The sequence below is a fragment of the Phaseolus vulgaris genome, chromosome 2 (genome assembly GCF_051622355.1).
Source record: "Phaseolus vulgaris cultivar YP4 chromosome 2, ASM5162235v1, whole genome shotgun sequence".
NCBI lineage: Eukaryota > Viridiplantae > Streptophyta > Magnoliopsida > Fabales > Fabaceae > Phaseolus > Phaseolus vulgaris.
The window spans coordinates 31,878,745-31,904,452 of record NC_143499.1 but is presented as its reverse complement, the minus strand read 5'-3'; the positions used below and the strand labels follow the sequence as shown (position 1 = coordinate 31,904,452).

General features: G+C 29.4%; 2 protein-coding genes and 1 non-coding gene across 3 annotated transcripts; all 3 read right to left on the bottom strand.

Annotated features, from left to right (window-relative positions):
- Positions 1 to 2,402: 2,402 nt before the first annotated feature.
- Positions 2,403 to 7,895, bottom strand: LOC137811481 (dynamin-related protein 5A). The gene is made up of 16 exons (XM_068613263.1): positions 7,605 to 7,895; positions 7,450 to 7,513; positions 7,247 to 7,354; positions 7,011 to 7,112; positions 6,860 to 6,910; positions 6,657 to 6,718; positions 6,341 to 6,431; positions 6,083 to 6,147; positions 5,633 to 5,827; positions 5,367 to 5,486; positions 5,137 to 5,207; positions 4,779 to 5,004; positions 4,111 to 4,161; positions 3,188 to 3,416; positions 2,926 to 3,065; positions 2,403 to 2,773 (listed from the first exon to the last, which is right to left on the bottom strand). Exons 1-16 carry the CDS (start codon positions 7,731 to 7,733, stop codon positions 2,645 to 2,647), a joined length of 1,833 nt encoding a protein of 610 aa, XP_068469364.1. The 5' UTR covers positions 7,734 to 7,895; the 3' UTR covers positions 2,403 to 2,644.
- A 3,893-nt stretch (positions 7,896 to 11,788) lies between these two features.
- On the bottom strand, positions 11,789 to 16,619 carry LOC137811482 (UDP-glucose 4-epimerase GEPI48). Its single transcript, XM_068613264.2, has 9 exons — positions 16,075 to 16,619; positions 15,520 to 15,569; positions 15,205 to 15,340; positions 14,138 to 14,239; positions 13,629 to 13,856; positions 13,218 to 13,296; positions 13,006 to 13,088; positions 12,507 to 12,598; positions 11,789 to 12,251 (listed from the first exon to the last, which is right to left on the bottom strand). The coding sequence occupies exons 1-9, from the start codon at positions 16,393 to 16,395 to the stop codon at positions 12,155 to 12,157; spliced, it is 1,188 nt and encodes a 395-aa protein (XP_068469365.1). The 5' UTR covers positions 16,396 to 16,619; the 3' UTR covers positions 11,789 to 12,154.
- Positions 16,620 to 23,713: 7,094 nt separating this feature from the next.
- On the bottom strand, positions 23,714 to 23,786 carry TRNAA-CGC (transfer RNA alanine (anticodon CGC)). The gene has a single exon. It is a non-coding gene; the product is annotated as a tRNA-Ala (tRNA).
- Positions 23,787 to 25,708: the final 1,922 nt, after the last annotated feature.

The window sequence follows — 25,708 nt, the reverse complement described above, 5'->3', positions numbered from 1 at the left end:
TTACTAAGATTTTTCAAAATAAAGTAGAAGTAGTTTGATATATTTATTTATTAGTTTTAAAGCTAAGTTAAAATTTGATTGGTGAAAAAAATTAAGAAATTAATTTAAATTTGATCGCCTCACTTGATAGAAATTGTACTAATAAAATAAAAACATTACGTAAAACTAATTTTTAGTTGCATGTAAAAGTAATCTAATCAATAGGGTTAAGGTTTTATTTTATGTTAAGAATAACAAAAATATATAAGTATTAAAACATATACATTTAAAAAATTGAATTTTAAAACGTCAAAAAAATGAAACAAAAATCCTATGGATCGAATTGAAAAGAAAACTGTGTGGGTAAACTTCTTGTAAGTTACAATTCCTTCAACTAACTCGCTTAAAAAACATACTTTTTTGTTTTTTTTATGAAACAAGTTATTATTTTATAGAGAAAACTATGGGATTTTTTACTCAACTTCTTCCTTTTAAGAATACAAACTAAAGCAAAAAAAGCTGCACCATATTATTACAACAAGAGTTACCAGTATTATTATATTAGAGCTTTGATTCCATGCTTTCACATACAAAACCAGAGATATTTGCATAGCTCAATACACTTCTAATATATTACAACAATCACAGAAGTTATTAATTAGTATTGGTAGTATAGTTTGGATTCTTAAAAAGAAATTAAGAGTTAAATGTGTTTCTCCTTTCTATATCATAATATAAATATTTTTTCAAAATTTATATTTCATACTTATATTTATAGTAAAAAAACTATTAAAATGGATTTTTTATCATTTTTATTTTATTTTTACATAACAAACAATTTTTATAGAAAGAATTATATTATAATATTATAACATTTACGTTATAAATAAGTTAGCATAAAATATTTTAATATCCTAATCCATAATAAAGATTTCTTTGTCATATAAAAAAATTCACCATTACTTTCAATAGTTTTCTTACTATAAATATTTATGACATCTAAAGTTTGGATTAGGAACGAAAATTAATTTTGAATGAAAGTAAAGAAAAGAAAAACATATTTAACTCAAATATTAACTTCGTGTAGATAACATAACCCAATATACATCCACCAAGCAATATATTACCGCAACTACAATAATGATTAGTATTGGTATAGCTTGGATTTCATGCATAAGTCGAATTTCTACCATTGATGAATCCAACAAGTTTCTCTAAAATCTTGTGAAGAAGTATGATTAATTGTTTATAACTCGAGAATGTCTATCTAGATTAGTACATGTCCAAATCTAGTTACTTTTATCATATGGATGACTTGGGAATCTACAAATTGGAGGTGGGTGATAACCCAAATGACATATCATCTTAGTTGTTAACCTCCTAAATGAACTTAGTCATATACTTACTTTGAAGGCGCAATAGAAACATACTAGAAGGGAACAACCAGACGCCATAAAAAAACATTTCCATTACTATTATAATTATTGTGAAATAGTTAATAATTAATTAATTAAAAATAATTATATATTATTAATAAGTTTAATGATATAAACAATTGCACTGCCGTATGTGTAAACTCTCACAAGTTATATTCTTAATCAAATATTACTAACACTATACATAAAATAACCATTCCTATACACACAAAATTTTTACAATAATTTGTTATAAATTAAATCATACACCAGGCATTAGTAGGTAGGTTTGACAAAGAGTGTAAGTGGATATTTAACTGCATCTAAGTCTCATTCACGTCAACAAATGTACTTGCATTTTCTTTCTTTATTCAAGGAGTGAAAGTCGATCAAGAGAAAGACTATATTACAACACTATTTATAATATATCTATATATATATATATATATAAGTTGCTCTTTTAAAAATAAAAAATAAAAAAACCATTCCTTAGACGGATAATTTTTCCAAAAACAATATAATTTTTCCATTTAATCTTTTAAAAAGGTATTCCCTTTCTCTCCGCTTTTAGACGGATAAAATTTTATTTGCCTAGCTACCGTCTATAGGACATTTCTTCCAGTAACGCCATACATTTCTTTGTACTCTCTTGAAAGTATGAAAATTAAAATCACCTTCAAAATAAGTAATGTAGAAGTCAAAATGTACCATTTACTAGTCAAAAAAATATTTTCAAATTTTACAATTCAAAAGAAAGAAATGACTTCTAAATTGATCAAAATGAAAACTTTTTTAAAAACTGTGCGATCCAAAAACTTTCATTGAAAAAATGAACATTTTTAACTTCCGAAACCATACTACTATTAAGGAAGGAGGCATTACTTGTTCCCCGTCATTTGATCATGCACAGTGTCATTACCCTCATTCGTTTGATCATCCTTTTTTAACTTAAAATGCATCTGAATGAATGCGTCAGACAAATTGTCTCATGGTGTTGTTTGCAAGATCTTTTAAAAAACAAGAATGAAATTTGAATAGAATTACAGAAATGAAATATATCTACAAAGGGCGTGACGACACTGAAATCATCTCACCCAAAATCCCTCTTTTTTCCCTTTAACAACTAATGAAGGAGGCAATGAAAGTAAGCTTTTTGCAAACCTAATAGAATGCTAAAGCTATAAAAAGCCCAATGGTAAAAAGAGGAGAGATAGAGATCCCACATTAACATGATGCAGCATGCACAACATCTACTTAGACCATGCAACTGCATCGATCTCAGCTTGTGCACTCCGGTATAACTCAAGCCTCTTTGCAAGGCCACTTCGTCTTTCCATTATTGCAGGATCCTCATTGAGCAATGAGGACAGACGCTTAGGCTGCCAAGAGCATTTATGCAGACTTTCAGTGTTTAATTTATTAGGACAATGCATAGACTAATAAAACATCAGCCAAATATAAAAAAATGTGGATAATGAATAAATAACTAAAACATACAACACAGAAATAAAAAACACAGATTAATTCTCACCTCAATTTTGCCTAGTTCAGTGAAAAAGTGATCGAGTAGGCCTCGTTTGGCTTCCCGCACTTGACAATAGACAATTGACTTGGGAATTGAATGCCGAAGGGTTGCACAGACCATATTGACATAAGACAGAACATTGGATCCTGAAACACCCACAGTGAGCGAGTTAGTAATTCAATTATTGACAGCGGACAAGTTTATGTTAAACTATAAGAGAGAGCATATGATCTCGTCCAAGTACGAAAATGCATTTTGTAAAACTTACCAATTCGCCTAAGATATGAATCGTTATATCTATCAAAAACTGAATGTGTGGGATTGCCACCCTTGTCAACATCTTGAGGAATCTTTCGGAAGAAATCAACCGTCAAATAGCCACACTCCATATCAACTAGCTGTAGAGTTGCTTTTTTGCTTTCCTCCTTCATTTTTTCTAGTGAATCAATGGCTGCTTTTCCAACCTCAACACGTAGACCAGGATATTGCTTCAAGTCCTGTGAGTTAATCAGATCAGCTAGGGCAGTGGATCATAACGCCAGAAAACATAGGATTAAAAGGAGAGAAGAACGATATTAATGTCTTAAGTGTGTTAGAAAACATAGGATTAAAAGGAGAGAAGAACGATATTAATGTGTTAAGTGTGTAACTAAAATTCAATAAATTCCTAATTGTCAGAATGAAATTATAAATTATAAAATCTGGCTATCAACCTAGCCTTGCATAATCATACATAATGCTTGCTGTTTCTGCATGGAAAGGATCATTGACCCCAAACTGCCCAATTGTTTCCTTTTACTTTGAGAATTCCAATACTATAGTAGTCACAAGACCCATATAAAATCTTCCGAACCAAAGATGGCATGTTCCTCTTCACAGTAAAACCAGAATAGGATTTATATTCTTATTACAAATTCAGAATGTGTACTTTAGAAGCATTTCCTATTACATTAACAAGTGGAGCTAATAATTAGTCTTTGATGGAAGTATTAGCCTTTGGGCTAGGCATCGCTTTAATTTCAGCAGCTTTACATGGTTCAAATATAAAGGTTAAAGTTTAATCTATTGACAGCAACTAGGCATACAATCATGAACATATTATTTCCTTAGCTGCAAGGAGGACCAAATCAATTGAATTTAAACATAGCATGAGAAAAGAAACACTAAATTTCTGTGTGGTCAGGAACGTACCAGAGTCTCGCTAATAGCTTTGTGAACTAGATCCTTTAATAGGGAATGAACCTGAAAACACAATTCAGAATGACATTAATAAATATGAAAATTGAGATAAGTAAAGATGATTATTCATCTTTTAGTATGTTCATGAAAATAACCAGATTAAACTTTAGTATGTTCATGAAGAACATACTAAAGTCAATTGCTTAAATAAATAAATTAACCATGAAAAAAATACATGATAAATAAAAATAAACAATTTGTAAATTTTCCTTTTTAAAGGCTGCTTCTGAGAAGGTCTTAATTGAGGCTAAGGTTTTTAAATCAGTAAGTAGGCCAATTTATCAACATGAACAATTTTCACCATGTAATTTCTACCACACAAGATCTCAAAAAATGCTTTTGGGAACAAATAATAGAGAGGAGTAATAACCAAGTGGCAAATTATTATTATTTCAAAACCATTTCTTGACAGTGAATGATGATGATCCAATCTACAAAATTTCAGAAATATTTCTAGCTGGAGACCAAAACTGAACACATAATTGTGAATACTAAGTAAAAATAATAAAATAGTACTTCAGTAAATTTTGCTTCGTCAATTGCAAAATGAAAAAGACTAATTGCAACAGGGTCACTGAACCGTGCTTACTAACAATAATTTTCATATCATTTATGCATACCACATCAACTGCTGCCTCAGCTGGACCCCTGATAGTAGTAAGAGAAGATTCAATAAGATGACGGTATCCTTGCTCTGGAGCTATTAGATGAGGTTGATACCCATCAGCCTCTGTAATACGTTTTCTTATATTTTCCATTGAAAGTTGTTTATCAAACTGTAGCCGTTTTAAAGCAGCAGGGAGTTGATTGTCAAAGACATTATAAATTTTATCACCTCCAGGTCGCCTGTAAGGGATTAACAAATTATTGTTGTTAGTTTGAGAAAAGGAATGGAGCACAAGGATGATTAAGAAGCAAAAGGGATACAGGCAGTGAACTATTTTAAAGTAAATAAATGTGCAAAAAGGTGAAACATACACGCCATCAAGATGTTCTTTGAATATTTGATCAAATGAGCGGCATATTTCCATGATTGAATACAACTTTCCCTGCATGTGATTTGCAGTCAATCATTTGAAAATTCAGATATGGAATGCTAAATTTGAATGAAAATATAAGGCCTTCTTCAACTGAGGACCATATAAAATAACCAAGAGTTTTCAGAAATTTATAATTAAAATTGGTTGAGCTATGGAGAGTACAATTACCCCATCATCAGCTGCAATAGGCTTTCCCAGACGACTCAGTTCAGCTTCAATTTCAGCAATTGTTTTATTAATAAGAGACTGAATACCAGGAATTTTGGACTTGATTACTGCCTCCAATTGCTGATATAAAAAAATTATGATTTAATCATTGAAGCAAGTAAAATAAAATATTCCAAGTAGTATTAGTAATACTAATGTAAAATAAAAATAATATATATATTTCATCCAATCAATGCTCTATAAGAATAAATTGTTTTATTTTTTACCTTAGAAAGCATCTTTGCTAGATGCTCAGAACCCATTCTGTGAGAAAGGTGCTTATATTCAGGGGTATTAGAAAAGTATTCACGTTCTCTACGTCTAGCGGCAATCATATCAACATTTTTGTTGATGTCTGCTTGTGATCTATTGACAACACCAACCCAGGGATATTTTAATCTATAAGCTCTCCCTTCCAACATCTGAAGAAAAAATATGCGTAATAAAGATCAGTACAGGTCAAGTAGCCAATTGTTGCACTTGTGAAAGTGAAATAGGTGCCTGTTCCTCATGTTTATGTCATGAATTGGAAATAAGATAATTGAGGTAACCTTAACTCTCAAGCAGAAAAAATGTCTTAAAACACAAAATCTTTAGCAGTGTAAATTTTATCTGCCTTCCTTATCAATAATTAATATGATACTTTCAATTTTTATAACTAAAAAGGATTAACTTACATCAACAGCATCAGTACCCTTGTCCATAAGATCAATCTTTGTCAAGACTCCAAATGTTCTTTCTCCTTAAAATTAAATCAACAACGATAGAATTAGACTATTTGCTTCAAGCTGTTCAAATCAATTGAATTGCTCATCCGTAAGAATCTGGGTCAAATGTACATTTTCTAACTCATTGACTCTGGGGAACCAATGAACTTCCCTAAATTGAAAAACAAATAGTAATCAAGATTACATAAAATAGAATGACTAAATTACCAGTGGGGTCCACTTCACGGGATATTTTAATTGCATCGGATGTTGCAAGATCTTGATTGGCTGGTGTAATTGCCAGAATTATACAGTTTGGCTGCAGATTAACATAAAATTCAGTATTCCACATTTTGAAAAATGTATGTTCCTCACATTGAGAAATCTTTGAAGCACGGAAAACTAAATATGGATAGTTTTTGGGCAAGCGACAAACTTAACACAATCAATATTCTAGAAAAGCTATATCATACAAGTTGTGGCAGGAAAGCTAATGCAATATGCTGTCCTGCGAATTTTGTTCCTGTTGGAGAAAGGACACTACCTTTTCAATGTAGGAGCGAACCATATTCTCAATATCTTGGACAATGCTATCAGGTTGACCCTCTGTAGTTTGCAAAAATCATTTGTTAGCATGTCACTCTCCAATCTCCATAATAAAAATCTGACCATTCCCTGATTCCCACAGGGTTGTTACAAAAAAAAAACAAGGACAAAACAGACACGTCTAATTTTAATTTTGCTTACCTACAGCTACCTTTGTAAGGCCAGGAAGATCAATGAGTGTCAAGTTAACAACTGCACGTCCCAGGGATCATAGTAAGTTAGAAATTTAGATGAAAAGAAAGCATGTGGAGTGAAACGGAAGATAATGAAGAAAACAGAAATTCAAACATACCATTGGGAGAATATATACTAAGATGAATGGGGACACTTGAAATCTGTCTTGTTCGTCCAGTCTCCCTATCGGTTTCATCTTGAATTTCCTTTCTCACAGCAGCTGCAAAAATTATATCATCATTCACACAAATAAATACATCATAAATGCAATAATCATTGAGAAATAAAAAACAGACACCAACTCACAAGATAGCAGAGTAATGAGCAATGACAAAAAAAAAAAAAATTAAGTACCGAAATCGGTGAATCTCTTCCTTGGAAGGTGAAGAAATTCAGCATACTCTCTGCCACCCTCGTCAATCTTGTGAAGCTGCAAAACAAGTGGTCGCCGGGTAACAATTCCTGCACGTGTGTTGCATGCACATGAATTTCACAACACATGTAAGTAATTTAAGTAGAGTTTAATTAGCGAGTGTAGTTTGTTTTGGCATAATCACCTGATCCACGAGGTAAGAAATCCTTGCCAACGATACTTTCAAGCACTGAGGATTTTCCAGAGCTCTGAAAGAATCACAAAAGGTGAAAGAACGAACTCAGAATAAATGGCATTATTAGCTCAGAATTAGAAATAATTGAATTTGAATTTGAAAACCTGGCCACCGACGACAGCTATGGCGGGGAGAGAGTCCCAGAGAGTGGGTAACGCACTTGCTTCGCCATGGTCGCCTAAAGCGGTGCAAGCTCTCTGGATTTTGTTCACCAAAGAAATTAGGTTTTCCATTCACCGATTATTTGTGAATTTGTGATTGTTGCAGTATTGTGTTTTCTCTGTATTCAGTGTTTTTCTTTCAACTTCAGAGAGAGAGAAAGCGTTTGTGGTGTAAGAAAGAGCGTCTGAAGCGTGTCTCCTTGAGTCACATTCATATACTTGACTCAAGTCTTCAACTCGCCGCGAGTTTTTCGTTTGCTTTATGCTTTCTCACGAGTCATGTCACGGATATTGTTTACCGTTGGAACATTCTTTGATAAGTTGTCATTAACTAATTAATTAATAGATATTTTTTCTAAACTGATGGGTAAGTAATGTTAAATTAATGTTTATCTATCAGGTTATTAAATTGGTGAAGTGTTGAATTTAAAAAATATTTATTACATTTTTAATAATTTAAAAAAATAAAATATATTAAATTTTTAAAAATTAAATTTATTATATAAATTTGTATTATGAGTATAAAATTAAATAATAAATTCTTTTAAATTAATTATAAAAAAATACTTTTATATTAAAAAAATTAACACATATTTATACATGTAATTTTTATTATAGATTTGTCTTCTGACAACTTATATTTTATAGCGAATTTCTGTATTAATATCTCGTAACATGTATGTGTTTATGCTACCTAATAAGTGTTTATTAGTAAGTATTAGACCTTATTTATTATAATTTATGCTACCATACTTGTTTAGTTTTTTTATTTATGTTGAAGTGGATATAACATTTGATGAGTTAACGAATTATCGGCAAATAATGATAAAAGTGTGACGATTTTATCTTAACCGCTAATTTTTTTTATCATTTTTTGCTTTTACTATTATTTCAAATTTAAATGTTGGTGCGATGATTGTAAATTTGAATTCCAACTTTATACTGTGTTGATGGAAAGTGTACCGTTGGAGCTACAAGAGTGTGGTCAATTGCAGTTTTGCAACTTTATTTTGTCTTACATTAATATTTTATAACGGCTTCATCGCTCTTTAACAAAACTTGTTTTTTTCAATCTAATCTGGTTATTAGTAAAAAGTTTAATTTGGTTGCATTTTAAAAAATAAATAAATCAACTGTTATTGTTTTCTTAAAGTTGATAAAAAAAACTGTTTTTAAGCAAGTTATTAATTATTTGTTTTGAAAATTAATTGAGGAATTTTAAGCTGGTGGTTTCATTTTTTCTAATTTTACTTTTATTTTTTAATAAAACTCATATATTTTTTTAATAAAACTCATATATATATTTTTTATTTTTTTATTAAAACTCATATATTACATTATGAAAAATAACATAATAATAGTCTAATCAACAAATTCAACTAATAAAAGATGAAAACAAACAAAATATGCAATACATAACTTATTTTGTATACAACAAATAGTAAAAAATTTAATAAAATAAAACTTTGTTTGTATTTATCAATAATAAAATTTTATGATATCATTACACATTACTATCATTATTTTTTTTTATTTAAGCACGCTTGCTATGTGTTTTCGTTCTTCCGAGTAAGAAGTCTGATACTGAAATCAGTTTTAAGAATATGAGTTTCATAATCTTATTTTTGAGAAGTATTTCCTTATTTATATGTATTATTTTAAACTTTTAAAGTATCATACTAATATGTTCAATTAAGTCCAATCTATATACCAATCATATTTTGGATGTGATTATCGTGTAATGTCAGTTTAGTGATGATACTTAATTAATTTAAAATGTGAAACAATATAATACTAGTCGATGTGTTTGTAGGCACAAGTATTTAGTCTTCTACTATATTCAGTCAATTACTAAAATATACTTACAAAATATTGTTGACCTCCTTTGAAAATCATTTTATCATTTTCATTACTTTTTAAAAAAATATATCAATCTCCTCAAAATTTAAACTAATTAATTCATCTTAATTCATCTGATGATTTTAAAGACTAAAGTGACTTTTCTTAAGAATTATTAAATAGACTTAGTTCAACTATATAAACTTTTCTTTTTATTTTATCTTTTATCTTTTAATTGAAGATGGGAAAATTGTTGCCGCAATCAGAACATCACTCCCTCTCTTCTCATGATCTTAAAAAGATAAAACTGGACCAATTTTTGTGGTATATGTATAACTGCAGTTGGTGACCTTAAAGATTGAGTATCTCCAGCATACTACTAACTGAAGATGTCGATGATAATGGCAAAAGAGAATGACTAGAACTATGACATAATTCTCATCATTCAAAAAAACTTCCACCAAACTTAATAAATGGCCACACCCTTTTTATTGAAACATTTAATAATAGCGAAACTAATTTTTTTTTAAAAAAATGAAATAATATCAAGTCTTTTCTTTCCAATTTACTTCTTATCAGGAGATTTTCTACAAATTAAAAAAAAATATTGTCAAAAAATTGAAATAAAACAAAATCTAATTCTGGACAGATAATATATGTTCTATTACAAACAAAAGCATTTATATGCCTTGAAATTCTTACAGAATTCTTTCCAAAAATAGAATCATATCTTAAAATACTTTAAGAATATTAAAGAGAGAGAATTGTGACACTAACAAAAATTATATTGGGTGTTATTCAATTATATATAACTTCTACGATTCAGAATGTACTTTTACCATCCATAGGATTTTACTTTTCGTTTTATTTATCTGAAATAATTATATGACTGGTGAAGAGAGAAAAGAAAATGATAAATGATTGGTGCAGAGAGAGTTGATGCTAACATTATGCCAAGAGAATAGACTTTAGCTAATATTGTCCTAAACGGTTAAGATTGTTGTGCAATGCATGTGTTTCAAATTTTGAAGTTAAGATTTCAAAACTGTATTTGGTTTATCGTATTATAACTGTACTATTGATGTCTGCAGATTGATAAATTTCTCCTCATAGTTTTTCTCATTTTCTTTGGTTGCCATTGCAACGAGAATAGTTGTTGAGCTTTAACCAGATCCAGGAGATACAAGTTTTCTTTTTCACTGCAAAGGTATTCTTTTGTTGTTCTGTCGTAGGCTAATACTTTTACATTATTTGTCAGAAAAATGTATATGGTTGGCATACAATATTGGTATAAAAAAAAGGTTGATTCACATATAAACTACCCATGAGAGTGCCAATAAAATTATATGCAGGCCTTTCCTCAAAAATGATGAACGATGTTTGGGAGATTAGTGAAGTCCAAAAGTGATGTGTTCAACAAATATGGATCTGGATCTCTTTGTGATGCATTTTTTCTCTGATAATATCTATATCCATCAATTAAAGACCTCACTACATGTTTTTTTTCTTCTTCATATTTTAAATATGAAGTCTTGCTTTGGATTTGTGTTTTATTCTTCATATTTTATATATGAAGTCTTGCTTTTGCTTTGTATATCTTATTGTAACTTATATCCAGTTCAACCCTGTTTTAATTAATAATTTGTTTTAATTTTTATGATCAATTTCAGCTATATAATTTTTAATTATTAAAACTAAGTTTGATCTCAAAATACCATCCAATGATCAGTAAAGGTGACATATTATTGGTTTACATATAAAGCAAACTATGAGCAATATTTACATAAGATACTTTCATCTATCAAATTATATAAAATAATTTCATACATGAATAAGACACAATATTTGTAGTGAGAAATCTTTCAAAAGTATATTCATTTTTCAGAAGTAACTAAATTTACTTTCAAAATACTTATATGTGTGAAAAATCATGACTTAAAGATATTAAGTTCTTATAGAAACTCTAATAACTGCATAATGTTTGTGTTATTAAACATTCATAAACAAGTTTTCCTTTGTAGATGTTATTAGAAAACTAGTTTGTTAATACCTGACTTGAAGAATACTGACCAAAATAAAATAGTTCCTTATAAGTTTCCGGAATATATGCTCGGTTTCTAAATACCAGGGAATGTTTGTCTGGATGTATGATGCTTAAACCAGAAGTTGTTTGCACTTTGCAAGTAACGGTTATTTCTGATTAACTATTATTGTCAAGAATCTATCGGCTACCGTACAAAATCACATGTGAGTGGTAAGCAGCAAAATTAAAAGGGAGATAACTCAAATTCCCATAGAATGATATTTATTGCTAAAGGGAATATTAAAAAATATAAATAATGAGGTAAGAATACCTGTTAGTCACACACATGTGATTTTAGATTTACAAAACAGGACACAGCTCATGTGGAAGATTAGAGAACCTGAATCTAATAATCAATAAGCTGTAAGAAGGAACCTAAAGAACTTTTAAATTACAGTATAGTATAGTAAACCACTACTTATTTACCATGTAACTATGGATCATAATAATACAAGTACTTTTCTCAACTTAAGACCACTACTAGAGAAAAGCTTTTGGGAAAACTAAATTCACAAGACCTACGGTGGGGGAGAGTTTCACAAGACCTACGGTGGGGGAGAGTTCATAATGGTTAATCGCTGGAGTCCTCCTGATCTCCATAGCCGTAAGGGTTTTTGCTAGCCCAATTCCATTGATCACGACACATCTCATCAATGCCATATTTTGCCCTGCCATATAACACAAATAATTGAGGAGAAAAAAATATTAAGAAAGAAGTGCATAAACATTTTTTAGGTAAAATGTATGCAATTAATTAAAATGTTTTACGATATTATGCATTTATTATTTTAGCCACGATATTCCGGAGGAGGAGGGGGATGATTATCAGCAAGATTATGTCGAGAAAAAAATTAGAAAGAAAAAGCAAAGCCTAAGTAAATGTCCTGAACATTCATTCAATTAGAAAGCCAATTAAAACTTACTTCCATTTAAGCTCTCTTTCCGCTTTTTTAGTGGATGCATAAACAATTTCAGCATCACCAGGTCTACGACCAGCCATCACAAGAGGAATTTTCTGAACAAATGAATAATATTAAGGATTAGCTATATACATGCACTGGAGAATAGCTAAAGTCATATAAAAATGACTTAGTTCAAGATGTTCTAAGTTATAGGAATATAAACTAAATATGAAATGGAAACGATCTTAGAGGAAAATTATTTGAATTTTATGACATCTGTTGTCTATATTACGCCATATAGCAAATAATGGACACTAAGATAAACGTATTGAAATTCCAGAAGCTACCTATCTACAACTTATGACAGAGCAATCATTTTAGATCATAGTTTCAAGTCAAAAGTTTATCTCAGGGCCCAAAAATGCTAGCACCAAACTGTAAAATGACTAGATTGTTGACAGAGAAGATTATGTAGACAGATACAGATACAGGACCAGAAAAATAAACATGATTTAATTACCTTTCCAGATGCTGTTTCAAAAGCACTAACCATCTCCAAAACCGATGTTCCTTTTCCTGTTCCCAGGTTATAAACCTCACAACCTGTAAACAAACCAAGAAAATTAAACTAAAATTTTACCACCATAAAATTTGTCGACATTGTCACTGCTTCAGAATTAACCGGAGCTGAGAGATAGACATTACAATATAAATAAAATTTTGGAAGAATACCTATACTAGGTTCGTCAAGTTTAAGTAATGCAGCAATGTGCCCATCTGCTAAATCAACAACATGAATATAATCCCGAACCTGAGAAAAATGAAAAGAACCATCCTTTGTGAATAAATTAAACGTACACCTCTAAAATTGGGAAATAAATGGAAGCACCCAACAGAAACTATTCAGTGACGAGAAGTGATTTAGTTGAGCATAAATATTATCAGGGGAATTCAAAAGACAAGATGGAGAGAAATTGTACACGTAAAATAATCTAATATGTATACATCGCACATGAAGTGTGACTATATAAAGAACATAAAAATATCAAATCAAAGGAAACAGAGGACAGGATAAGATTGAGTGAAACTTCATACAATTTTCTCCTTCCAAGGAAAAATTTCAGCGGATAAGTTAGAGCTTACCCCAGTGCCATCAACTGTATTATAATCATTTCCAAAAACTGTCAGCGTAGGCCGTCTGCCAACTGCTACTTGCTGAACAAATGGCATGAGATTGTTTGGAATTCCTCGAGGATCCTCCCCAATATAACCACTAGGGTGTGCACCAACTGGGTTGAAATACCTTAACAATATTATTTTCAAATCTGGTTCCGCATGGTGGACATCACGACAAATTTCTTCAATGATAAGCTGAAAGACAAAAATCTTATCAGATACCAATGGAAGACACCTAGAGAAGCATACATATATATATATAATTAAAGTTTTTCTTTTCTAATAAAGGGAGAAAATTATTAAAGACAAAGACAAGCGGATTACAGGGAATTTGAAGGATAGGGGATTGCTTTCAAAAGAAAATAATATTCCAAAGTAATAAATGATATTTTGTACAAGTCCACAAAATCAGATGGTGAAAACGCAATTCAAATCAAAACCAAGTTTCACCTTCCAACAAACACTCCTAGTCCTACCTTAGTTCGACCATACGGATTCATCGCTGACAGAGGGAACTCTTCTGTACATGGAACCTCCTTTGGCCAACCATACACAGTTGCTGAAGACGAGAACACAAGCTGAAACCATTTGAATAGATACAAAATGAGTGAAACAAGCAGAATACAGCACCAACGCAGTAAAATGCATGATCAACTTCGCAAGACACTTGAAGGAGTTATTGTGTAAACAAGCAATGGTAACCTGCATGCAGGTTTAATACTTCCCCCACTTACCCAACTAAATGAATGACAACAAAAATATAATGAGAAGTTTAAAAATCCTAGAAAAACAACATAAGCAAAAGCAATAACAGCTAGAGCCGCATGAATATTTTTCACAAAGTTAGTAAAAAATATCCCTTCATGGCTATTTCTGTCAACAACTTCACTGACAACAACCACTCGGCGAGGTTGACTACAGATGTAGTCACTGAGCTCAATTCGAAACCTAATTATAAGGAATAGTATTCAACCATTAAAACATTTTTAAGAATTTTCTCCAACGTCCTTGGTCTCTCACTCTCCCTTTATCCCCCTTTCCAAAAGGTTAAACAATCTACTCTCCTCACCGGTGCTTCGTATAACCATCTTTTCTCATATCCAAACACATTAACCGATTTTCTACCATCCTTTTTTGCGATAGTTGTCAAATCAACCTCTTATATTAATCATTTTCTGGGAGGTAATACATTCACCTTAACAATCATTGAACACTTCCATTCCACCGCCAAGATTCGTTGTCTATTAGTCTAAAATCTTTTGATTCACCCAAGACTATTTAACCTTCGAAACCTTCTTGAACATCTCATCCCAAGTGAGGCTAGAAGTACCTCGAATCAATTTAAATAATATGCAAGTACTTTTGCGACAATTTTTAGTTGGATATACACATGCTGTAGTATATGTCAATAGAAGGAACTCATTCAAAAAGCAAACAATATGACCGGGTGCCATAGAAGAAACTTGAGAATATTAAGAATACCTTTTTAGTACAGTTAAACTCTATCATGGATGCATGACTAAAGAATCAAGAAGAAATTTACCTTTTTGCATCCATGGGCAGCCATGACTTCCAATAGAGTGATTGTTCCAGTCAAGTTGTTGTTGTAGTATAGTAAAGGTTTTTTCACACTTTCTCCTACTGCTTTCAGTCCAGCAAAATGTATGACCGCATCAAACCTGCAAAAAAAAAAAGTGATTAGGAAAGTTTCCTAGATCAACGATGTCCCAAAGAGAACATGAAGCACCGACAAGTGAATCTTTTTATTATTAAAAAGAAACTTCTGTCATACTCTACTTAGCATAAAAAGAAGAAAGAAAAAAAGAAAAAAGAAAGAAGCTTCTGTCATAATACTTACTGTGTGGAAACAAAAATTTGCTCTAGTGCAGCTCTGTCCCGTAGGTCCACCTGCAGTGGCAAAAATACAACAAAAAGCGTCGGTCATCCAACATCACCATAATAAACTAATTAAACAACAACCAATCAAAGCGCTCGGCCTCTCTGGTTTCCTTCGCCATAATATTTGTGAAAACACAGATTTTGTAAAACAAAATAAACATCGTCACCGAAACCACCAGAACAACATCCGTTAGCCCTTAGAAAAAAAATAAACCAGTCGTTCCCAAAAATCACATCACATCAAAAAAAGTACATCACGAACTTTTCAGCCGAATTCGAAACCGACATAGCGCCAAATCCAAATACGCTTAAACACGCAAAAAATCAATCAACCAGAAATCGTCCAGGCCCAAAACAACCCCACCGCAATCCCAAAATTTCACAAATCTAAACCTAAATCGACGAAATTCTGAATCCCAAAAACCCAAGCCACACAGCAAAACAGTCTCGGATTACGATAAAGTGACAGAAACACTCGAAATTGAATGAAAGAGGCGATAGAATTAATGAACACCTTGTGGAAGGATAGGTTATTCCCAAACTCGCCGGCTAGCTCCCGGACTCTACGGATGGCAACCTCGGAGGAATTGTCGAGGTTATCGACGACGACGGTTGTGAAACCGCCGAGGAGCAGCTGAAGAACGGTGTGGCTGCCGATGTAACCGGCTCCGCCGGTCACCAGGACGGTTTTGTGGAGCATGAGGTTGTTATGATGCGCAGCGTTTTGGTGAGAAGGAGAGTTAGAAAGCTTATGTGGTGAACGAAAACGAGGTGAATTAATAACATACGGTGGCGTGGAGGAGGTGATGTTGCCATTGCTGACGCGCGATGCCATATTTGGAGAAGGCGAGAATTGTGTGACAACGTTCTGAAAGTTACGTGCTGTTGTTTTGTATTGTGGAATTCTGGAATTGGAATTGGAATGGTTTCTTGTGAGAATATTTATGGAGGGAACAACAGATCAGCCACGTGGATTTCCAGCGTGGCCGTTTCCCATAATCATTGTTTTCTTTTCTCTTTCATAACTAATTTCCGTTTAGTCATTGCTTTCTTAAGATTAATGCAGGCACAGGTTAAGTAAATCTTATTTAAACAAATAACTGTTACTTTTTTAATCCTAACTTGCCACCAATTGTTTGTTTGATTCGGTGAACATTTCTTAATTCATCGCGATTTAACCATTACAGGTGTCGTTCATGCACCATTACAAGTGTCATTCATGCACGATTACTCTTCCATGTGAAATGTTTACACAAATTAGCTGTTAAGTATCTTTCAATGCATTACAAAAGTGAGTTGTAAAATTACTTCATTCTGATGTAAAATTATCGTCTAATTGTACTCAAATTTTAATGATTGCATATTACATCCTTTATAAACAATACTCACACGATACATATCAAATACCACCACTCTTTTTGTTAAATTTCTAATGATTATAATAAAATTCTAACATAATTTTCAAAAAATATATTAATTTCTAAAAATTTAAATTTATCAAATAAAATTTTATCAGAAATATAAAAAAAATTAATAAATATTTTTAAATTAATCATGAAAAATATTTTTGTACTAAAAAACTAAAATATATTTATATTACAAATTTTTATTATTAATTTATAATTTTATTATATATAAATTTGTGTTGTTGTATCTTAAATTTTAAAGATTATATCAATTTTCGTATCCATATTCATAGTGTACAGTATTAGTGTTAATGTATATGGATTAATGTTTCGCTCACCGCTAATGAGTTCAAATATCAGTCATTCAGAAAACAACTGTGTAAAAAAAGAACACATTTCAATAAAGTTGACTGTGAACAATATTAATGAAGTGAATAAAAGATTGAATCATTATGTGGTCACGGTTTAATTCTCATTGATGTAAACTTACAATTTTAATTAATAAAGTACGTAAAATCAAGAAAAAATGGCATGGTAACTTTACTGTTTAGGAATATTTCTACGTATTTTTCGTGATTTTTTTGGGGACATTTTTTAGTGAGTTGAATTAACAATTTTTTTATTAATTATATGAGTAAACTATTTGTTGTCAAGATAATATTAAATATTATTTTACTGTTATGTTTAGCTGGTAAAATTATTAAATTTAGCTTGTTTTTATTTTCCACATGTTGTTGACTCCTAAAAATAAAATGGGATGAATTGACCCACCGTGATAAAAATATATTGAAAATCTTCATCTGTTTATTAATTTTATCTTAATTTTATTTTGAATATTTTTTTAAAATTTGGTTATATATATTATAGAAACACTTTTAATTATATAAGTATTTTATTCAATTAGTACTGTATTATAAAAGATAAAAGACAACCCTTCATTTCAAAATATATTTGTTATCTTTGAGATTGGTGAGCTGACTATTATCCAACACTTTGTTTTACATTTCCTTAAAAGCTTTAAATATATAATGAACTCTTAGATTAATATATCTGAATTTTCCTTTAAAAAAAATGGATTTTCTTGCTTCAACTTCAACTTGCCATCGTACAGCATTATCTATATTTTTAAAAACATTAATTACTAGAAAGCATTAAGAATTTTACGTTATTTTATATTAATATTTTAAGTTATTGATTTTAACTTTAATCACTTTATATTTTTGTATTAATTGTTATCTCAAATATTACTTACTTTTTTATTCCCAAATTTATTGCGCATAATTAATATCTTCTCGTGAGAGCTTTAATAATACTTTAAGATATTTGATTACATGCAGAGATCTTGGCTATATTTGGTGTATGCAACCGTTAACATCTAAGTAAATATATATATATAGAGACCTAATGAAAAAAGTTTTAAATATAAAACTACACATTTATTTAATATATATTTATGTTTTTAAATATTTTTAGTTTAATCATCATAAAATATATGTACTATCTAAATATATATTGTGACTTTAAGTTTAACTCAACTTTATAAAATTGATTTATAAAATTATGTTTGCTTAGTTAATGTAAAATTTTTAACATTCTCTCATGATAAGACTATTAACTTGTATGTATGACTATATATTAAGAATGACTAGAACGATCCGATAACGAATGATTTGATAAACCTAATTATATTAGTTTAAAAAAGTTATAATACTATCACTACAAGAAAAACATGAAATATAAACCAATTTTAGAAACTAAAAATAATTAATTGTTATATTTACTAAATTAGAGACCGTATTAGAAACTAAAAAATAATTTTTAAATTAGTTTCTATTATTGTTAAATGATTTATAAATTGGTATCTAATTAGCTACCAATATTTTAACAACTAATTATTTAGTTTCTAAATTTGACAGAAAAAACCTTAGTTGGTAACTAGATACCAATTTAAAAATCACTTAACAATAATAAAAATTAATTTATAAACTAAAACTTTTTTAGTCTCTATAATGGTTTCTAATTTAATTACTATAGTAACTAATTACAGAGATCTCTTAAAAATTGGTTTCTATATCATGATTTCATTTTAATGTATATTAGAAAATATTTTAAATTTAATTTAATATTAAAATCGAAAATTTATATTTATTTATATATTATAATATGCAATAATCTCTTATCAATTAAAATATTTAACTTAAGTATTTGTATATTATGAAAGTTGTAAGTATTGAACTACAAGTTTATTTGTTTTGGGGAAAAAAGGTAAAATTGTTTAAATATGTATTGTTCTGAATAATATTCTATCGAATTGATGAGGCAAAATTGATGTGATATCATTTTAGGCCATGGTGTGTGTGCAAAGTATTTATTAATTTCATTTCATTGTTTCATATGTTGCTCTTTATATCATTGGCGGTTTCTGGATTATTGCAAAAAAATAGTCACATTATCTAAATCGAGACTTGTGCCAAACAAACTTTGCGATCTTATCTCAATCACTTGACTTTTTATATTTTTTATGTGTGTTTTATCTAATAACAGATTAACTTAGTGGGTGGAAGCATGCACACGTGGTGTTTCTCAAACCTTCTCAATTAAAGTGAAGTTCGAGTGGATAAATACGATACGACTAAAAAGTCTCGGAAAGAAAAATATATAAAAAAATTATTGATGATTTGATTTGATTGCATAATAAGTTTGATCATTTTGGTATCTTATTAAATAAGAAGAGACAATAGAAGAAAATTTGTGTAGGTTAGTATGAATTGAAAGGAGATTTGAATTTTGGTTTGGTTTGTCCAGAAAGTGGTGTGAGCAATGGACCCATGAAAGCAAAACTGAAAGGAAAGAAATAACGTGTTGGTTTGGGTGAGTAAACACGCTTTCAACCTAAGAAATAAGAAACCAATATCTTCTCACCGCCCAAATCCGTTAATAGTAGCTATAACACTTGGATTAAGTGGATATCTGCGTGTATCTATTTCACACTTACTCTCCTAAAATATGTATTAGTAAAATATTTAATTAAAAAAATATTTATTAAATTTCTAATAATTCTAGCATTGTAACATAGTTTTAAAATAAAAAAATACATCAAATTTTTTAAAAACTTAAATTTATTATATAAAATTTTAATATAATTAATAAAAAGAATTGAACCAATTATAAAAAATATATTTCTGTTAGAAAAAATAAATAAAAAATAAAAAATATTTATACACATAAATTTTATTTTTAATTTATAATTATATAATATATAAATTATTTTTTCGTGTTTTATATTTTAAAAATTATATATATTCTCATATTGTTCGTGTTCTATATGTGTTTGTGTTTTGTGTGCGTATTTATACTACATATCTAATATAATAGATAATTACGTTTTTACATATAGTGCTGTACAAATACAAATACATTATTAAGGCTTTATCCACAAAAATAATACATTCCAAACATTTATACCAGAAATCATGATGGAATCAATACCTCAGATTATATGGTTACAAAGTATATTTAAAATCTTAGATTTTGAACAGTTCATATGCAAAATTTTAGATTGAACCTTTGTAACAAGTGTATCCACGTGAACGAGCCAACTGTCTTCGATCATCACAACATTTCAGCCAACTGTCTCCTTCTCATTCCATTCATTTTACCTGCCTCTCCTAACCATTATTTTTTAACTATGTTCCAATAAACTAAATTAACTACCTAATATATTCAAATGGAACGATAATCAAATCCGACAGCTTTCAATGATGCATGTGTTTGTGGATTTTTGGTGTTATTAGGTAATATTTTGGTTGTATTTTAAATATTAGTTATAAGATTCTGATAAGGTGGTTGATGTTTTCGTGACATATCATTCGTGTTTATATTAAGGATTAGTTTAATGGTTTGTAGAGTCCGAAAATCGTATATATATCGAGTGTTTGAGTAGATTGATCATGATATTTTTTTAAAAAAATTATGATATTTTTAAAATATTTATGTAAGAATTGAGATATTTCTAAAATATTTTATTTTATTTTATTTATTTATTATCGATAAAAAAATAAAAATAAAACACTCTGAATTGGAAAATGATTTGTAAAATTGACGGACTTTATATGAATATAATAAATAAATAAAATCATTATGAGTCATCCAAACTTGTCATGAAATAGTTTTCATATAAAAAATAAATAATTTTATAATAATATATTTATAATCAAAATTAAGTTTTTAAGATTTATTTTAAATTATTGACTTGGATATATTCAACCTTAATTTTAATTACATAATAAATTAAAATTAAAATAATTATACAAATCACATATATGTTTAAGCCAATTAATGAAGATCTCAAAATTTAAGTCTCACTAAAAATGAATGCTACTCTTTAAGAATAACACATGGCCGAACCTAGATATTTAAAACAAAATATTAATGGAGTCTTACATCTGAATCATTGAGACTTTGAGCATGAGGATACATTAACATTGTAGTATAATTATGTTTTATAAAAAAAATACATAATTACTCTATATTGCAGCGTCTACCATATAACAATGCATAAATTTTATATTTTTTATTCATGCATTCTCTTTCAAGTGTTTTAAAAAATACAATACAGTTGTTTTTTCACAGTAATTCATTTTTTTTTCTAAAATATCACACCAAGTTTTCAATAAAGAATATAGATATGATGGAAAAAAAAGAGTATATTTTTTCATCAAGAGTAATTTATGAAAATATTAGCTGGGTACTTTAACCATGGTTGAGTCGCTTTTCCTTAGCATATTGAATGGGGCACTAGGACTTATGCCATTGTGTCCTTACAACCATAAGGAACATGGAAATGGAATACGAAGAACCTAATTCACAATAACGACAACAAAAAGGAGAATCAAAGAAAAAATTAAGAAACACATGGAATCATCTCACCAATCATTACATCAATGTTTAACCAAATTAAAGTCAAATTCAATATGTACCTTTTTGTTTGTCCCCTTTCATAAAATTTAAATATTTCCTTGTTTTATGCTCTTTGTTCATCAAATATATACTTTTAAAAAATCCAAAATGTTACTTATTTTTTTTATTCTAATCAAAAGGATGTTTTTTTACTGAAGTATATAGTTAAGTCAGAAACCGTGATTTATAGTATGTTGTTATTTATCAGGTTATATTCTTTCTATTATATAGGGTAAAGTTCTCTTCATTCTTTATATTATTTCTATTATATAGGGTAAAGTTGTCTCCATTCTCTTTGTATTTGATAGTGTTTTAAGTTATATTTTAAAATTGATTACAATTCTAGATAACACAGTCAATCTTTATGAAAAATAAAGAGAATTTTTTTCATTAATTTTAAATATCAACCTTAAAACAATTTCATCACATAATTGAATTCGATCATGACCTCATTTTCTTTAAATGTGAGTTAATTTTCTTTATCTCAAAAATGTTATACCGTGACTCACATGCTATACTAATTATTAAATTTTTATTACGAGTGAACATGTTAGAAAGATGAAAAGTATGAATTTTTTGAGTCTCAAATTATAAATCAACACATATATAAAAGGTATTATAATTTAAAAATAATTTAATGGAACTTTCTTGTTTTTATATATTTATTATTTTGATTTCAAGTCTGTTATCACGCATTCGACATATTCTTTATTTTAGATTTTTTTTAAAACTCTATCATAGATTTATCTTTAAATTTTTTTTTTAATAACTAAAAGAGTAAAATTTATTTAAAGTGTTATTAAACTTAATTCTAAACAATATGATAATATATTTTAACCGTACCGAAATATTCCTTATTTCAATCATAAAGTTCCTAACTCCACATTTCTCACAGGTTGCGTACTTAGACTTTTTCCTATTTGTTAAACTCCTTTTTGGACTAAAGTTATGTTTTTTTTATTCTTAGATTTGAAAACAAATGTCTTAGTTTGACCGCGCAGAGACTTTGGTTAACACCTAATCCACCGACAATTCATAAAACAGAACATTGCATTACGTAAATACCATATTATAAAGATAAATATTTGTCTGGTACGAAACAAAATAGTGAGGAAAGAATCAGTGAGGTCACTAGTTATAAAAAATTGAATTATTGCGTAAATTATTTATCAAAAACTTGAATTATTGTAGAAATGAGTCACGAGTCTTAAAAAAATTAAATTATTGTTCAATAAGTTAATAATTAAGACTAGAAGAATGGTGTGATTAGTGACTTAACTACCTAACTCTCTCTTGCACATTACAGTGATACAACTTTAAGAATGGAATTTTGCCTTTTATCATCAGCAGTGTTAAGTAAGCTACACAGGAATACACAAATCAAACATTAAGTATCGTTTAAAGAATTATTCTATTATTTATTTGTTGTTTAAAGTAAAAGTGACATTAATTTTGAAACATTGATTCGTGTCAACTTTGAACTACTTTTTTGTTATGTCGTCCATTCAAGGGCAATAAACAGTGTTGTGATAGTTTAACCAACAAAGAATGATAAAGGATTTGGATAACAAGAGAATGAAATTGGCCACGCCGCCACGGACTCTGCATTTCAAAGATAAGAACAAATCATCTTTGGCAACAAGAGGCAAAAGTGGAATAATTTTAAAATTTAGAAATAAATAAAATAATTTAATAAATTTGTAGATAAAACATATGTTACAGTACTTTTTCCTCTCTTAAAAATTATTTTTAAAATATTTGACAAACAAAAACAGGAATTGAAGAAAATGGAGGTGCGGGGAATCGAACCCCGTGCCTCTCGCATGCGAAGCGAACGCTCTACCATATGAGCTACACCCACAAGTTGAAAGTAATTATAACTATATTAATTTATTATTTGAAAACACAACATAAAAATATATTATTTATTACATAAAAATTTGTATAAACTATATCCAAATATAGAAACAATGGAAAGAAAAAAATATTGGACACGTGTTATCGTTCCAATTCGGTAAGCACACACTGTCACCAATAAGACTCTTCGGGAAATTTCAATTTCTGGCCCAATAAGGCCCATTGTTTACAGATAATTCCGCATTATACATTAGGCTTCTTCTTTCTGCACCCCAACGTTTTTCTTTACCCCCACAATTTTTAAAACCCCGAAACTGGCTTTAGTTAGAGCAAGGAGGAAGAAAGGAGTAATGTAAATCTTAAGTTAAGGTTTTTAAAAAATAATAGGGAAAATTTTGTCTTTGCATAAATTGTGGGTACATGAAGAAAAACGTAAGGATGCAGGAAGAAATTGTTTATACATTTTATAATTTTTTTAATTTTTAAATTACTATTTGTTTACATTTATATATTTGATTTCCTCTATTGATTTTAATTTTTCTGTAAAAAATATTATCTCCTATTCAGTAATTTTCTAACTTTTATTTTTTAGAAATTTGGTTGTTTTGAATAGTGTTTATTTATTTAGATTAATTTATTTATTTTTATGTTGAATACCTATATCTCTTTTCATTTTTGTATTTAAAATGTCTGTGTATTATACAAGATACATATTAATTACTAGCAAATTAGTCAATCCATAAACTTAAATTAACTCATGCTCGCAGAAGAGTCGTTTTCGTGATTACATGATTGCTTCTTATGAGCATAAATTTTTTCAGATGTACTCCTTCTTCAACTTATTTTGCTTTGTTTTGTCATTAGAAAAAGGCCAATAGTAAAAATTAACAATTTCTCTTTGCACTACCGTCGTTGCCAAACTTGCACAGGCACAACACCACACAACCATCAAAGCCCATGCACACCCCTTTCAGCGACTGGACCACGCGCTTCGTACCCTTCATGAAATGCCTTGCCCTTCCACGCGCACATTCAACTTCGTCCTCAACCTCCTTGTCAACACTTCTGAGATTCCAAACAATTCTCAAGAGAATCACGTGTTCGACCATATTATTATGATATTTTTGTAGAATACGTATAATAAGATGTTTAATTTAAAAAATATTTATTAAATTTATGATAAATATAATATATTTATGATACAGAAATACATTAATTTTTAAAAAATTTATTATATAAATTTTTATTATAATTATAAAAATAATAAATAATTTTTTTTTAAATCAATCTAAAAAAAATATTTTCTCAAAAAAATCTAAACATACTTATACACATAAATATTTATTATTAATTTAAAATTATATTTTGTGACGGCCTAAATGCTTGCTCATTGAACATCCTCATCAAGGGGCTATGATAGCCCAGGGAGAGTTAAATGCAGCGCAACGTTAAGGGTGTGTGTCCTAATGCGGGGGGGTGGGGGTGTCTTATAATAGGTTTTGTGTGGATTGGATGAGGGTGGGAGGTTTGAGGATGCTAGGAAGGTTGTGGAGAGGTTTGAGTCTCACAAGGGTTTCGTTAAGGGGTTTTGTGAGAGGGGGGCTGATTGGGGAGGTTGAGTGGGTTCTTAGAGATATGGTGAGGAAATGGCATGTAAACATTGACACAACATAAAGATAGTACACATTAAAGAAATATATTATATTTTTTAAAAATTTGAGAAGATAATATTTTAAAAACTAAAAGACTAAAATTAGATTTATTTTAAATTTTATTAACTGTTCTCGAATATGATTGGAATCAAGAGAATGATTACTCTCTTTCTTAATTTGTTATTCCATTCTCTCTAGAATGTTGCACCTTTCATCTCTCCACTCCTCGTCCATATAATATTGTATTTGGATGGTATCTATAAAAAGTATTTTG

Coding starts and splice junctions, on each gene's coding strand:
- LOC137811482 (XM_068613264.2), bottom strand. CDS start 16,395: ATGGCATCGCGCGTCAGCAATGGCAACATCACCTCCTCCACGCCACCG. Junction 15,341..15,519: donor CAAATTTTTGTTTCCACACA/GTAAGTATTATG, acceptor TTTTTTTTGCAG/GTTTGATGCGGTCATACATT. Junction 13,857..14,137: donor ATCCGTATGGTCGAACTAAG/GTAGGACTAGGA, acceptor TTTGTCTTTCAG/CTTATCATTGAAGAAATTTG.
- LOC137811481 (XM_068613263.1), bottom strand. CDS start 7,733: ATGGAAAACCTAATTTCTTTGGTGAACAAAATCCAGAGAGCTTGCACC. Junction 7,355..7,449: donor TTTCTTACCTCGTGGATCAG/GTGATTATGCCA, acceptor ACACACGTGCAG/GAATTGTTACCCGGCGACCA. Junction 6,719..6,859: donor CCTTACAAAGGTAGCTGTAG/GTAAGCAAAATT, acceptor TGCAAACTACAG/AGGGTCAACCTGATAGCATT.